At 40.2% G+C, this 13,745-nt stretch overlaps 1 protein-coding gene across 1 annotated transcript in view; it reads right to left on the reverse strand.

Annotated features, from left to right (window-relative positions):
- Positions 1-1,641: 1,641 nt before the first annotated feature.
- Positions 1,642-13,745, reverse strand: part of LOC134226694 (tyrosine-protein phosphatase non-receptor type 23) — a 57,794-nt gene continuing 45,690 nt past the window's right edge. Inside the window, exons 3-9 of the mRNA XM_062707641.1 lie at positions 4,847-6,632; positions 3,594-4,444; positions 3,384-3,527; positions 2,632-2,760; positions 2,201-2,567; positions 2,020-2,139; positions 1,642-1,958 (exon numbers count right to left, since the gene is read on the reverse strand). Of these exons, the coding sequence (XP_062563625.1) occupies positions 1,843-1,958; positions 2,020-2,139; positions 2,201-2,567; positions 2,632-2,760; positions 3,384-3,527; positions 3,594-4,444; positions 4,847-6,632 (3,513 nt within the window). The 3' untranslated portion in view covers positions 1,642-1,842. The remainder of the gene's footprint in view (positions 1,959-2,019; positions 2,140-2,200; positions 2,568-2,631; positions 2,761-3,383; positions 3,528-3,593; positions 4,445-4,846; positions 6,633-13,745) is intronic.

Genomic DNA, 13,745 nt, shown 5'->3' on the forward strand with positions numbered 1-13,745 from the left:
ATCTCAAGCTTCATGAGGCGTGCTTCATTGGTAAGTTGTGCCAATTTACCCTGCTGGGCTAGAGTTAAAACATTCCAGGTTCCAATTCGAGTACGTTGTTTCGCGCTAAGAGTCGTCGCCGTAAAATCAGTCCGTATTTTTTCATTATCCGATTCTCGAACAAATTTGGTGTGTATGGTGTGCAAAACTGTGTAAAGATTTCGAACAAAGCGAACAATCCAGTTCGTTCGAATCGGACTTTCGTGCCTGTTGTTCAACATTGTGCTAGAAGGTGGCATGGGGAGAGTAGGGTATAACAGCCGGGGTACGATTTTCAACCGATCCAGTCAATTTATTTGTTTCGCGGACACGGACATGGACATTGTCGGCCGAACATTTGCAAGGATAGCAAAGGTGAGTAGAATAGGAACTTCTATACAACTGGTGTTAATTGTGCGTCTCGGATGAAAGCTGAATGGATGGATAGCAGAGGCCTGCGCCTGTGGCTACATTCAATATGCGGGTTATGGACCCAACCTGAAGGGCCCGCAAGTCATCTTCCACCCATTCGATCCAATACGTTCGCTGCGCACATCGAGTCGCTATCGATTACCATTTTCATCGAGTTATTGCCCGACATTCTGGATACATGCCCGGCCAACCGCAGACAGCTGTTTTTTGCGGTGTGAACGATGGCTGCTGCAGTGCTGCACCCAATACCTGATTCAATTGCCCAAGTAACCACCGAGCAATCATGCATGTAATCAATCACACATCAGCATACTAAATGCTAATTGCATTAGTTGTATCGATGTAAAGATGCATTTATTTATCAACTGTCAGGCAACGACACACTACTTCAGCATTACGAATGCAGCAATGCATTACTTATGATTAATTTCAACATGTCAATATAATCTCGAATATAATGAAACACTATTTCGGTCGCAAAAAATGCAACTTTAAGTCATCTTTAATGGCTGTTTTATTTACAAGCATATATAGCTTCATGGTTTATTGGGTGACCTTTCCCGTTAAAAAATTCTATTTGATTATTCGATTTTTTATTTTATTTAAGGTTGGTCTAACATTTGCCCCATTTTGAATGTGTATGAACCGTAACGCTTGATCTGACCCCATTCCTCCACTTACAGCGTAACATTAATTGTAAACGGCCTCTTAGCCCAATGAGAGTAGAATGTAGTAAGTAGTAAAGGGCTACAGAGGACAGACAGTAGACAGGTGCAAAAACAAACAAAAAATTATTGGATAACAGATCATCAGTATTTTATTATTGCCATTTAACGGTGTCGCTAAACGAAGATATAAATATTCAAAACATCAGTTCTTTTCTGCACGACCAAAATCATCTTCCCGATCTATGCTTCCGTACCTAGCTAAAGGGTGTTTCAAGATAATCATATCTAGGAACTTTTTTCAAATAGGCGTAACTGTATTTGACCTTGAAATTTGAAACGGTTAGTATTCTCTCAATTCAGCATATTTCGTTTAACAAACGTTACTACCAGATAGATCGGAATCTATTCTTTCTGTTAGGCACATAAGTTCACCAAAATAGTATTATTGAAGAGCACAGTCGCCGTTCCAAAAATCAAGGTCAGAATCATGTACGCCCATTTGAAAAAAGTTCCTAGATATATCAAGGATACAATGGTGGTATTTATATAATCAGCTCTAGATAATAAATAATATAATTTTGAGAATATATAAACTAGCAGTGGTTTCTACACATAAATTCTATAAATTCTAACTCGAATTTCGGCATGCAGGTCTTAAAAAAATTACTTTTTGAAGCAATATAAACTCAAGTCAGTGTATATAAAACAGAAACAATTTCAAAAATTATTTCAACTTCCAAAGAGGATCCAAATCTTTAAATGGGTCATTTATCGCTTCCTCTTTCTCGGCGATAGCTGTGGCCTGTACCGTTTTCATTTGATACGACGTCATTATTCCTCCTAAATAGAAAAAAAATGAAGTTTAAATTGGGTATTTTATTATGGAAATTATAAAACTTACGTTTATTGAGAATACTGTATCCGTTATTCAATACAATTTGATAGGACAGCTGCATATGATTGGGATCACGAAGAGCTCCTTTTCTCTGACAGCATATACGATACCAAATGTCCACAACATCTAAATTAATAAACAGATTACAACCCACTAATTCGGAAAACAAATTAAAACAAACTCTTACTTATTAGAATCGGTTTCTTGATTTGTGTAGCCAAGATGGCCGTAACAGCCACTGCCAACAAGCTCGATCTATCCGAACCATTCAAGCAGTTCACAATCAATGGCTTGAACTGTTTCGGTTCCTGATTCTGTTGCCGGTGGGCCGCGATCACGTTGCCAGCAATTCCTAGAATATATTCAGCTGATTGTTTAGGCCAGAGTTTATTCTGTAGCAGTGTGACGCTGTGGATGATGTCCGAACCGAGCATCGTCACCCGGAGCGAACGCTCGATGCAGTGCGTCAGATCGAACTGTTTGATTAGTGTGGCAGAAAAGTCGCCATAGTTGAGCTCCTGGTTTAGTTCCGTTGGCCAGAACGTATCGAGAATCTGGAAGATTGATATCGTTAGAATGTTGGGGTGTTTTAGGAATAGAACTGTTTCAGCAACGAACCTCGGCAGGAGTGTGAAGGCAAACCACGATGTTGGCTTTTTGTGACCAAGTCATGTTCCAAAAGTCATTGACAGTGTTCTGCATGGGAGTTTGCGCCAGAATCATTTGAGGACAACCGAATCCAAGGTCCTGAAAATTTAAGCAGCACAAATTGCAGTAGATTAGCAAGGTTGTAGATCAAAAAAAAAATACCAGAATAAGTGAATGCAAAACTATAATAAAAAAGAGCATAAGTTTGGCCTACATCGGATCACTTACCGACGTTTTCTCCTGGTTAAACTATGATATTTGTGTAAAATTGAAAATGAAGAAAAGTAGGATATTGTAAGGCAAATGACCGAATCAGAAACGATAACGAGTTTCCAGATGAATTCATTTATATCTATGACATTTCGCGGTGAACCATTTAGCATTTTTTGTTTATCTATAGGTATTCAATTCTAAAGAATAAGAGAAAATTACGGAAACATGAGACTCATTGAAGAGACCGACCCTGATAAAAAAAGAAAGCTTCTATACGATGAGTTCAAATATAAACCGATGCATTCAAAGAAATTTTAAAAAATTTAATAAATGGATAAAAAAGACAGTTCTATGGAGAGTTCACCGGGAAATATCATATACCATTCCAGATACCTGTTTATTCTAATTCGCCAAAAATTTCAATACATAAATACAATTGCGATGTGCTGCTAATATATCCCTTACTAAACTTAATGGTAGGCAATTCTTGATAACTCAATCTTACTAACCTTCACAAAAACAGCATTGATATAATTGTCCGTGGCAGTCGGTAGCGTTACGCGAGCATGGTCGTAGGGCACGCAATCAATTGAACGATTTTTCTCTGGGAAAAGTCGCGCTATGCTCATTTGTCTTTTGGATTCTTCCTTTACCTAAGCGAAACAAAAAACTTATGTGAATTACCTCCTCCGTGATATTCAAACCCAATCCTAACAAACCAGCAGATCCTGCAATTCCTTCCATTTGCCATCCAGGGGTGTGGTTCCGTTCAGTGTCTTCACATTCAAACTGTCGATGAACTTTTCCAGCCGTTCAACCTCTTTGTGGAACCACTTCAGCGTGGCCTGATCTTCGAACGGGTCTCGTACAGACTGTACCGTCACAATGGTACTATCGACCATACTGTTAACGCGACTGTGTGTTCGGGAGCTCAACGTCGGCACTGTCGTTGGTGGCTCCGGCAGAGATACGGCACGTACCGCCCTCAGGGATGCACTTTCCCAATCGAAGTTCTGATCGATGGAGCTCAGGTCCGAGCAGATCGACAGATTGTCGACGCTGGGTTTGCGATCGATCGTGGCGGGTGGATCAGTCGGATCTGAGGGGAGGACCACCGCGGGAGATGGTCCTGATTTGGTGGGTGTGAGGATTTCGCTTTTTATGTCTTCATCGGCAGCAGCGATCGAAGTCTGGGGCTGTAGGACGGGAGCTTCTACTGGGGCGGGTGTGAAGTCAATTCCGGATAGTAAATCAAGGTTGGATGAAGTTTTGGTGATGGGAGCTGCGGGAGGTTGTGATGGTGCTTGGGGTTGAGATTGTGTAGGCACTGCAACAGTTGGTTGGTCAACGGAAGTTTGTTGAACGGATGGTGGGTGCTGATAGTTTGCATGTTGTATTGAATCGGTGGGTGTTGAGATCGGATGAGCTCCATAGTCGTAAGCGGCGGTTGTTTGAGGCGCACTTTGAGACGGAATGCTGTAGTTCGAATACTGATTAGCAGGAGTCGTGTTCGTAGATGCAGGCTGTTGATATTGCGTATTAGTAGGTTGTGTATTTTGATAGCCATAGCCTGGAATTAAACACAGATTCAGATAATGTCACCAATATCAGACCATACGAAAAAATAATTTCTTTTAAAGTAATGAAAAACATAACCAGGCTATAATATTTTATTTTACTTCACATAGTTGGTCTCATTGTTTCAAATAGGTACATTGCATTATTATGACATTCATGTGTAGAAAGGAAAATCGTTAAAATTAACTAAAAATTTGAGAACTTTTCGAATTTAGGAAATAGTTTCAAATTGAAGTACTTGTCTCAACATTTCTTTTTCAACGCTTGAATTGGTCTTGGGCTAAAAATAAATTAAAACGAATATTCTTAGCATTAACTACTCTAACTACTCTGCAAATTATCGATTTCATGAAACATATTTATTTTAATAGAACGTGAATTTGTGTACACTCACCTCCATTTCCATAGTACTGATTCTGCGTTTGATCTTGGGAATAGTACTGCGGCTGGAGTTGCGGCTGTTGGGTATTGTTGATATCAGAGGGTGGTACGATCTGCGGTTGCTGGAGTTGTTGATTATAATCGTAGCCGGTGGTAGCCGCTGTGCTGGTCCCATATGGATAGGCTCCGACCGTGGGAACGGTGGATTCCATTGTGGCGGTTGGGTTGGGAGTTGGAGTAGGTTGACTGGGAAGTGTGTTACTGTACGGGCTCGGGTAGGTCGATGCTTGAGATGGCTGCTGTTGACTGCTGCTGTAGTCGTAAGGGGAAGGTTGGGTTGGGTAGTAGTTGGTGGTGGTGGATGATGAGGCGGTAGTAGTAGTAGCAGCAGTTACTGAGTTGTACTGTCCCGCGTAGGATGTCTGTTGTTGGGTTGAACCAGTGTAATCATAATTTCCTGTTTGAGTGTTGTATGTGTAACCAGGATAGGCCGAATAGGAACTAGTGGGATCGGGATTTACTTTCTGTACTTCTTGATTAGTGGGTTGCGTCGGTTGAATGTACGGTTGAGGTGTTTGCGTCTGTTGCTGATAGTAATGACCGGTAGTCGCTTGATTTGTACCAGTCGTTTGGCCGTAAACGTTGTACGGTGAACTTGCGGAGCTATTGTCGGTTTGATAGCTTTGAACTTGAGCATAAACCGAGGTGGCAGCAGCGTTTGGATCGACCGATGGCGTTTGAAAACTTGGGTTCGGTTGATAACTTGGTGGCTGCAGATTCATTGCACCGAACTGTTGCGTCGTTTGATTCCACTGTTGAGTTGACCCGACCTCACTGGAGCTAGTTGACAGTGCTGGCGAAGGTTGGGATGCTGGGTACTGATTATTGTAATATGCGGGCATTGGATTCTGATAGATTGGATTCACGTAACCGGTGGAATGAGGTTGTGCCTGCGTTGAAGGTATTGTGTTCGATTGGAATGTTGCAGCAGGCATTGCCTGACCAGCGTACATTTGCTGTTGTTGCTGATAGTACTGTGTGTAATCTGTAGTCGAAGATGTTGGAACGTTATTTGCAGGGGAATAATAATTATAGTTTGCATAGGAGTCCTGATAGTAACCAGATGTACCGGGGACGGCACTTGAAACCGGAGCAGTACTTTCAGATCCCACTGGTGTAGGTCTCACGGGTGGGATGTAAACCGCTGAATTGGTGTCAACACCGGCAGCCTTGATAGATCCCAAACTAATGTTTCCTGACTTCAGATAATCCTTTAATTTAGGCCCACCGCTAGGCTTGGGACTTTCCCGAGCGGACTCAGCCTTTTTTGCAAGGTTACTAGACTTGAGCTTTTGATTGCGTTCTTCGTCCTGAACATCGCAAGCCGCCTTAACTCTTGAATACAACTTCTGAACATTTGCTTGTAATTTTTTATAAAACTCCAACCCTTTAGCGCTTTTGGAAAGTAAGTCCTCATACACATCATAGGATCCCTGAAGCGATGAGAAAAACTGTTCTCGCTTATTCTTGGCTTCACTGATCGATTTGATAACTGGAGCGCAGCGAGCGTAAATGTCTGTCAGCGCCTTCAAAATGTTGGCTTGAGCTTTCAGATTGGCATCCAAGAGAGCAACCAATTGGTCGTGCTTGGCAAGTTCTTTCTTGAACAACTCTTGCATGCGTTTCTTACTATCAGACCCTCCTTCCAAAGCTATCAGTTGGGATGTAATGTCGTCGTTGGTTACGTTGTCACGTAGGTCTTGGTACAGCTTTGCACGTTGTTTCTTCATTTCATTCACCTGAAAAATAAGATTTATTATTACATAATAGTAATCTATCTATATATAAAAAAAAATCAATGTTTGTATGTTTGTATGTATGTTCCAGCATAACTTCTGAACCCCTTGGCCGATTCCAATCAAATTTGGAACACAAATTCTTTATCTTAAGGAGACAACGATAGTGTGCTACGGATGCTCTCTGGAAAAGGGGGAGGGGTATTACTTAGTTATCGATCAACTCAGTGTAACTTCTAAACCCCTTGGCCGATTTCAACCAAATTTGGAACACACATTCTTCATGTTAAGGAGACGACGATAGTGTGATTAGGGATGCTCTTTGTAAAAAAGGAGGGTGTGGGAGGAGGGGTATTGTTTAGCAAACGATCAACTCAATGCAAGTCTTGAACCCCATGACCGATGGTGGAAATTTGTATCAAATATTGTGTGTCCTAAGGAAAAAATTTAAAAGGATGTGGGTAGACCATTTGAAAAGAGGGAAGGGTGTGAGAGAGGGTACAGTCAACTTTCGCTCGTTGGGCTAAACTCGTAGCCCATCTAGTGAAAGACTTTCGTTAGTTAGTTAGTCATCTGTCAAATCAGTCATCTGTCAAATCAGCGAATACAATAGAAATTCAGAGCTGCCAACTGCGAAAAAGAAAAAAAAACTGCCGTTGATGTCATAATTTGACGTCCACCTTCGTTTTAAGTGGGCTACAGCCCAACTAACGGGCGCCCAACTAAATCGTAGCCCATCTAAAGATAGCCCAACGAGTGAAATTTGACTGTATTGTTTAGTTATCGATCAATTCAGCATAATTTTTGAACCCATTTACCGATGTCCACCAAATTTGGAACCCATATTCTCTGTCTAAAGAAGACTATATCAGACTGGAGAGGAGTGTCATGAGAGAGAGGGTATATTTATTTAACGGACAGTTTAGTATATCAGCATGGGTCAATTCAAGCCAAATTAGTAAACACGTATTCTCTACCAAAGGAACCTATTATAGAGAGGCTGGGAGGGATTTTTGAATTCGGGAGGTTATTGGGGTTGGGTATTGTTTAGAAAACGACTTAATTTAAAATCGCTCTTATTTTGTTCATTCAAGGTTCTTTGACATTGTACAATGCTCCGAAAACAAATTGCCCAACTTCCTCAAAAATGGCAAATCCTCGACAATAACATTTTTCCGGTAATAACATTTCCCCAAAAATGACTTTAACCCTTATGCGGCCAACAAAAAAAACACACGTGGATGGCCGACAGGGTACCCGTGTTCCCATAAATTGATATTATCATAACTTCAACAATTTTCAACCGATTTCGATAATTTTGATAGTTTTGGAAACAGAAACTCATATACTTTTTGCTCATTGTCAAGGTTTACAGATTATGCCCATGGTTATACAAGAAATCTTTGAAGTAAGGCTTAAGAGTCTACACGCGTAACCAAAGGCCATTCAACCAGTTTCAAATATGCTACAAGCTCTTTGCGCTTCTTAGAATTGAACGTGTTCACAGTATATGCTTCGGGTAATGCAAAAATCAATGAAATGAGGTCTTAGTCATCCGAGAAATCTCTGGAGTAAAGCCTAAAGATCTACTCGCGTAACCAAAGGCCTATTATGCATATTCAAATACGGTACATGCTCTTTGTGGTACTTAGCATAGAATGCGTTCACAGTATATGTTCCGAGTCATCCAAGAAATCTCTGGAGTAAGTCCTTAAGGTCTACACTCGTAACCATGGGTCTATGGACTTGTCTCAAAAGGGTACATGCTCTTTGCGCATCTTGAAATCAAATGTGATCACTACATATGTTCTGCGCTATCGAAGAAATCTCTCGGATAAGTCTTCTGGCTACTTCATTGCATATGTTCATGGTCATCCAAGAAAACCCTGGAAAAGGCCTTCAGGTCTACACGCGTAACCAGAGATCTTTTAGATTGTTTCAAAAGTGGTGCATGCCCTTTGTGGTACATAGAAAAGAGCGCTTTCATTGCATATGTTGATGGTCATCCAAGAAAATCCTGGAAAAGGCCTTAAGATCTACACGCGTAACCAAAGATCTTTTAGATTGTTTCAAAACTGGTACATGCCCTTTGTGGTACATAGAATAGAATACGTCCATTGCATATGTTTATGATGTTCCAAGAAAATGCTAGAATATGCCTTAGGATCTTCACACGTAACCAGATACCTTTCGGATTGTTTCAAAAGTGACATATGCCCTTTGAGGTACATAGAATATACCGCTTTCATTGCATATGTTCATGGGTATCCAAGAGAACACTTGAACAATCCTCAAGAACTTCACGCGTAACCAGAGTTCTTTCGGCCTATTTGAATAGTTATACATTCCTTTATGGTACGTAGAATATAATGCACCCATTTCAAATGGTCATGGTCATCCAAGAAAACCATGAAGTAAGGCATTAGGATCTACATCAGAGATATATCAGCCTGTTTTAAATTTGGTACATGCCTTTGGGGCCCATGAATAAAATGCGTTCATGGCATATGCTAATGGTCATCCTATAAATTTATGGAGTAAGACTTCTAAGTTTTCGATGGGACACCACTCGATACGGAAGCAACGCACAACTGTCATTTTTATTATTTCACGCATGCTGTAACGCAGCAAAGCTAAATCAACAAAAATGACAGTAGTGCGCCGCCTCCGTATCGATTGGTGTGCCCCCGAAAACGCGAGCATTTTAAAACTTGGATTCCGTGAGGAGTGTCCTTAATCTAATTTAAATATGGTACATGATCTTTGCGATATTAGCCCGTTTTTTCCCTCACGTTCTCGGCGTGAAGTTGTATCGTTCCAATTAATTTACATTTTGCATTTCCAAAGAATAGACAACTTCATATTAGTGATATGAATGAAGTTTTTATACTACCTGGAACCAACAATAACTACTTGGAATGCTAATATATCAAGATGAGGTTTCACATCTTGTTTATTCTTCAATAACTGCCCAGAGCTAATGACAACAACTTGAACTACTTGAAATGCAAACATATACAAATAACCTTCCGTTCGTGGGTTGATCTGCAGATCATTCCTATATGGAGTTCATAGACTACCTAGTACCGTGGTAAAAACAAAAACTACAGCAGACGTTCGATAACTGCAAGTCATTTAACTGCAATGCTTTTTAACTGCAATTAGATAGTTGCAACAGTTTTACAGTTATCGGACCGCTAAACTTAAAACCGATGTCAGACTCAATGACAGCTGCATTGCGCTGCACATTTAGATGCACTTTTATTGCATCTGACGTCGATTAACAACCGTTTGACGTCTAGAGTGCGTTGCAGTTATCAAACGGCATTCGATTACTGAAAAGTAAACATTTTGCAGTTATCGAACGGCTGCTGTACTAGGAATGCGTACATTCACTCAGATGAGGTTGACCCGATTTTGTCACTACCAGATTTTGTCTACCCCTAATTTTGCCTAACCCGATTTTATCACGTTTTCGACCCAATTTCGACAAAAAACTACGGATTCCATTCACGTATTTTGCCTTGCCTTCATTACGGAGCCCACGACAATGCAATTAATTACTTAAAATACAAACATATACCAAGATGGGGTCACGAAACCAGTACACTAGACAGGTGTTTTCCCTACTAAGCTACGAAGGACCTCCGTCGTCCTCCGCAGCTTAGCGGGTACTGATGAAACCAAATTCACAGCACCGGGCATGTAGCCGAACTCTCGCAATACATTCTCAGAATCAACTCTCTCATATATGTTTTTGTACAATGCCAACTAAGTAGGATGAGTATTTAGTATTATCTGGCTCCTACACACTTGCTTCATCACCAACGGCGCTCGATGAAGTAGGGTTGAGTGAGATTGTGCCAGTTGGTCGTCAGATCCCAACCCGACCACATAAGCGAAGAGAGATCGCCTTTCGAGTTCAGTACATTCAAAGTTAAATGCCTATGTTCCGGGTATTGAGCCACCCGGAGTGGAAATTAATTACTATGTCTGAAACTTGATTATGCATATGCACAACATGTGATAGATTAAGTTCGGAAAAGGTATTGGAGGAAAACATCTACCTTCCGTCCTTCCCAGTTATTCTTCAATAATTGCATCCGTTACGGAGGTTGATCCACCGACCTGGAGTTCGTAGACTACCTGGAGCCCACGACAACAACAAGAACTACTTGGAATACAAACATATACCAAAAAGGGTCACGCTACTTGTTTATTCTTCAATAACTGCCTCCATTACGGAGATTAATCCGAAGATCTTGACTGTACACGGTGGTGATGGCGTACATTGTAGTTTGTTTTTGCCGTGCTGTGTTAATTAGTATTAATTTCGTGTGAAATTGGTGAAGTGCCGCGGGAAAAGTTGTTTTAACGTGTGCCCATAAGTGGATAATATCAGGATAAGTAGGAGATAAATCATCTCCATAGCTTGTTACTGTTTATTTTGTGTTTTATTTCTCGCCACAGCGGCAATAAACGAAAGCCGAACAGGCTAATTCGTGGGCCAGCTGTGGTTGATTTTTTTTTATTGTTTTTCGATCGTCTCTCTGTGTGTATTTGCATGCAGCGCGTCCACTGCTGTGTAAAGGCATAAGCAATGGAGTGCTACAAATGCAAAGTGGGGATAGCGATCAACGCGTTTCCCTTGCTCTGCTTCCAATGCGAGCGATATTGCCATGCGCACTGTAGCTCGGTGGATAACAAAGCAGCAGCAAGATTGATCACGGAGAACGTTAATGTGTTTTTCAAGTGTGACGAATGCCTGTCCAGCCTGCATTGCGGCGAGCAGAGTAAGTTGCTTCTGGATGCCAAAATGATGGAAGAAGGTATGAAGAATATTTCTTCTCTATCTGAATCTATTATTGACATTCCAAATCAACTTACTCCTCAGATTGGCATCGCGTTAAAGTACGGGATGGATAAAATTGTCCAAAATGTAAATGATTAAATAAAAGGACTTGAAACATTGGGTAATACAAAAATGGAATCTATGACTAGCTCATTTTTTTTTTCAAATTAATGAGGATAAAGGTAAAATAGCTGCAATGAAAAAACGCAGGACTCGTCAAGATTGGTTCAATCGGAATCATCTTCTAGTGCGCGTAAAAACGGAAAATTAGTAATAAGGATGATATTGTAGTTAATTCGAATGACGATGTTTTTGATGACGATGCTCCATTCGTTACGGTTGTCAGAAAAGAAATAAAAAAAGTACTAGTAAAGTGCCTGAAATTGTGAAGCCAAAAGATCGTAAGACTCGTCCTGTCATTGTGGTTAAACCGAAGCAGTCAGATCAGAGTAGTGATGATACTCGAAAGTTTTTGAATAACACCTTAGATCCAAAGGTACACAAAATTAGTAACTTTAGGAACGGGAAAGATGGCTCCATTATAGTTGAGTGTGCAACTGGTTATAATATAGATGAAGTGAAAATGGCATGCAAAACGAATTGGGTGAAAACTATACTGCTGTTGTCCCAACATCGGTGCCAAGATTAAAAGTGTTGGGTATGAGCGATAATATTCCTCCGATGACTTCATTGACTTTCTCAAAAGTCATAATGAAGACATCGCTATTAATGATGTGAGAGTAATTAATGTTTACGAAAATCCTCGCTTCAAATACAAGCAGTTCAATGCCGTGATTGAAGTAGATAAGGATACATATAGTTGTTTGTTGACCGCGAGAAAAGTAAATGTAAGGTTTGATCGGTGCCTTGTTAAACCCGCGATTAATGTTTTGAGATGCTTCCAATGTGGAGAATTCGGGCACATGAGTACAGAATGTAAAAACCACATTGCGTGCTCTAAGTGCAGCGATAGTCACAAAACTTCTGAGTGCACGTCAACTGTATTGAAATGCGTTAATTGTTTAAAATGAACCGGGAGCGTAATATGAAGTTGGACGTCAATCATCCAGCATTTAGTACTGAGTGTAAGATCTACAAGAAATTGTTTGATCAAAAGAAAAGCGGCTTGCGTTTCAATGAATAGCAACCAAGTTCCAGTAGTAATGTGAACCAATTAGATGTTTTGTATTTGAATATTGCTGGTTTGTCTACAAACTACGTAGCTCTACGTACGATTGTAGAAGAAAAACGTCCATTTTTGGTATTATTAGCAGAAACACATATTGTAGACTATGAAGCATTCGATCAGTACAGCATTCCGGGATATAAAGTCGCTGCTTGTTTATCACATTCAAGACACACTGGCGGAGTTGCTATTTATGTCAAAGAATCGGTTCACTTCATGCTTCAATTGAACGAGGCTTGTGAAGGAAATTGGTTCTTGGGCATTACAGTTGTACGTGGCATGAAGAATGGTAATTATGGTGTTTTATATCATTCGCCAAGTTCAAGTGACCAGCGTTTTATTGAAATTTTAGAGAACTGGTTTGAAATGTTTGTCGATTTAAGTAAACTGAATGTAATAGCTGGTGATTTTAATATCAATTGGTGTGACGACAATTCGAATCATTTGAAGCGTCTGACTGAGTTTTATAATTTGAAACAAAAGGTTGTCGATTACACGCGAATTTCCCGACACAGTAGAACTATAATTGATCATGTTTATTCTAATGTTGACTCTGTAAACTCAGTTACAGATACTTGTTTGAAAGTAACCGATCATGAAACTTTAGTGATAAATGTAGAAACTTTTAATAGACTTGATGATTTTGTTAAATTAAAGTGTTGGAGGAAATATTCGAAACAAGCTGTTTCGAATCTTGTTGCGAGAAACGAGGATTTTCAAGTAATTTCCGGGAACTTAGATCAGAAAGCAGCTGTTCTAACGAACGTTCTGAAATCGAGTACCAATAAGTTAATTGAAGAAAAATTTGTATCTTTGAATAACTCGAACAGCTGGTACAATTTAGATCTGTTGCGTCTCAAACGCAAAAGAGATAAATTGTACAAGAGATTTTTGCGAAGACGTAGTCATAATAATTGGAATAGGTACAAGATCGCGCGGAACACATATTCACAATCGTTGAAAACAACACGTTGTGAATATATTCAGAGGAAAATTGATCAGCATCAGAATAACAGCAGGGAGTTATGGAAAATTTTAAAATCTTTGTTAAAACCCAATTGTTCCAAGCCGCGGTCCA

This window comes from Armigeres subalbatus, chromosome 3 (assembly GCF_024139115.2).
Source record: "Armigeres subalbatus isolate Guangzhou_Male chromosome 3, GZ_Asu_2, whole genome shotgun sequence".
Lineage (NCBI taxonomy): Eukaryota > Metazoa > Arthropoda > Insecta > Diptera > Culicidae > Armigeres > Armigeres subalbatus.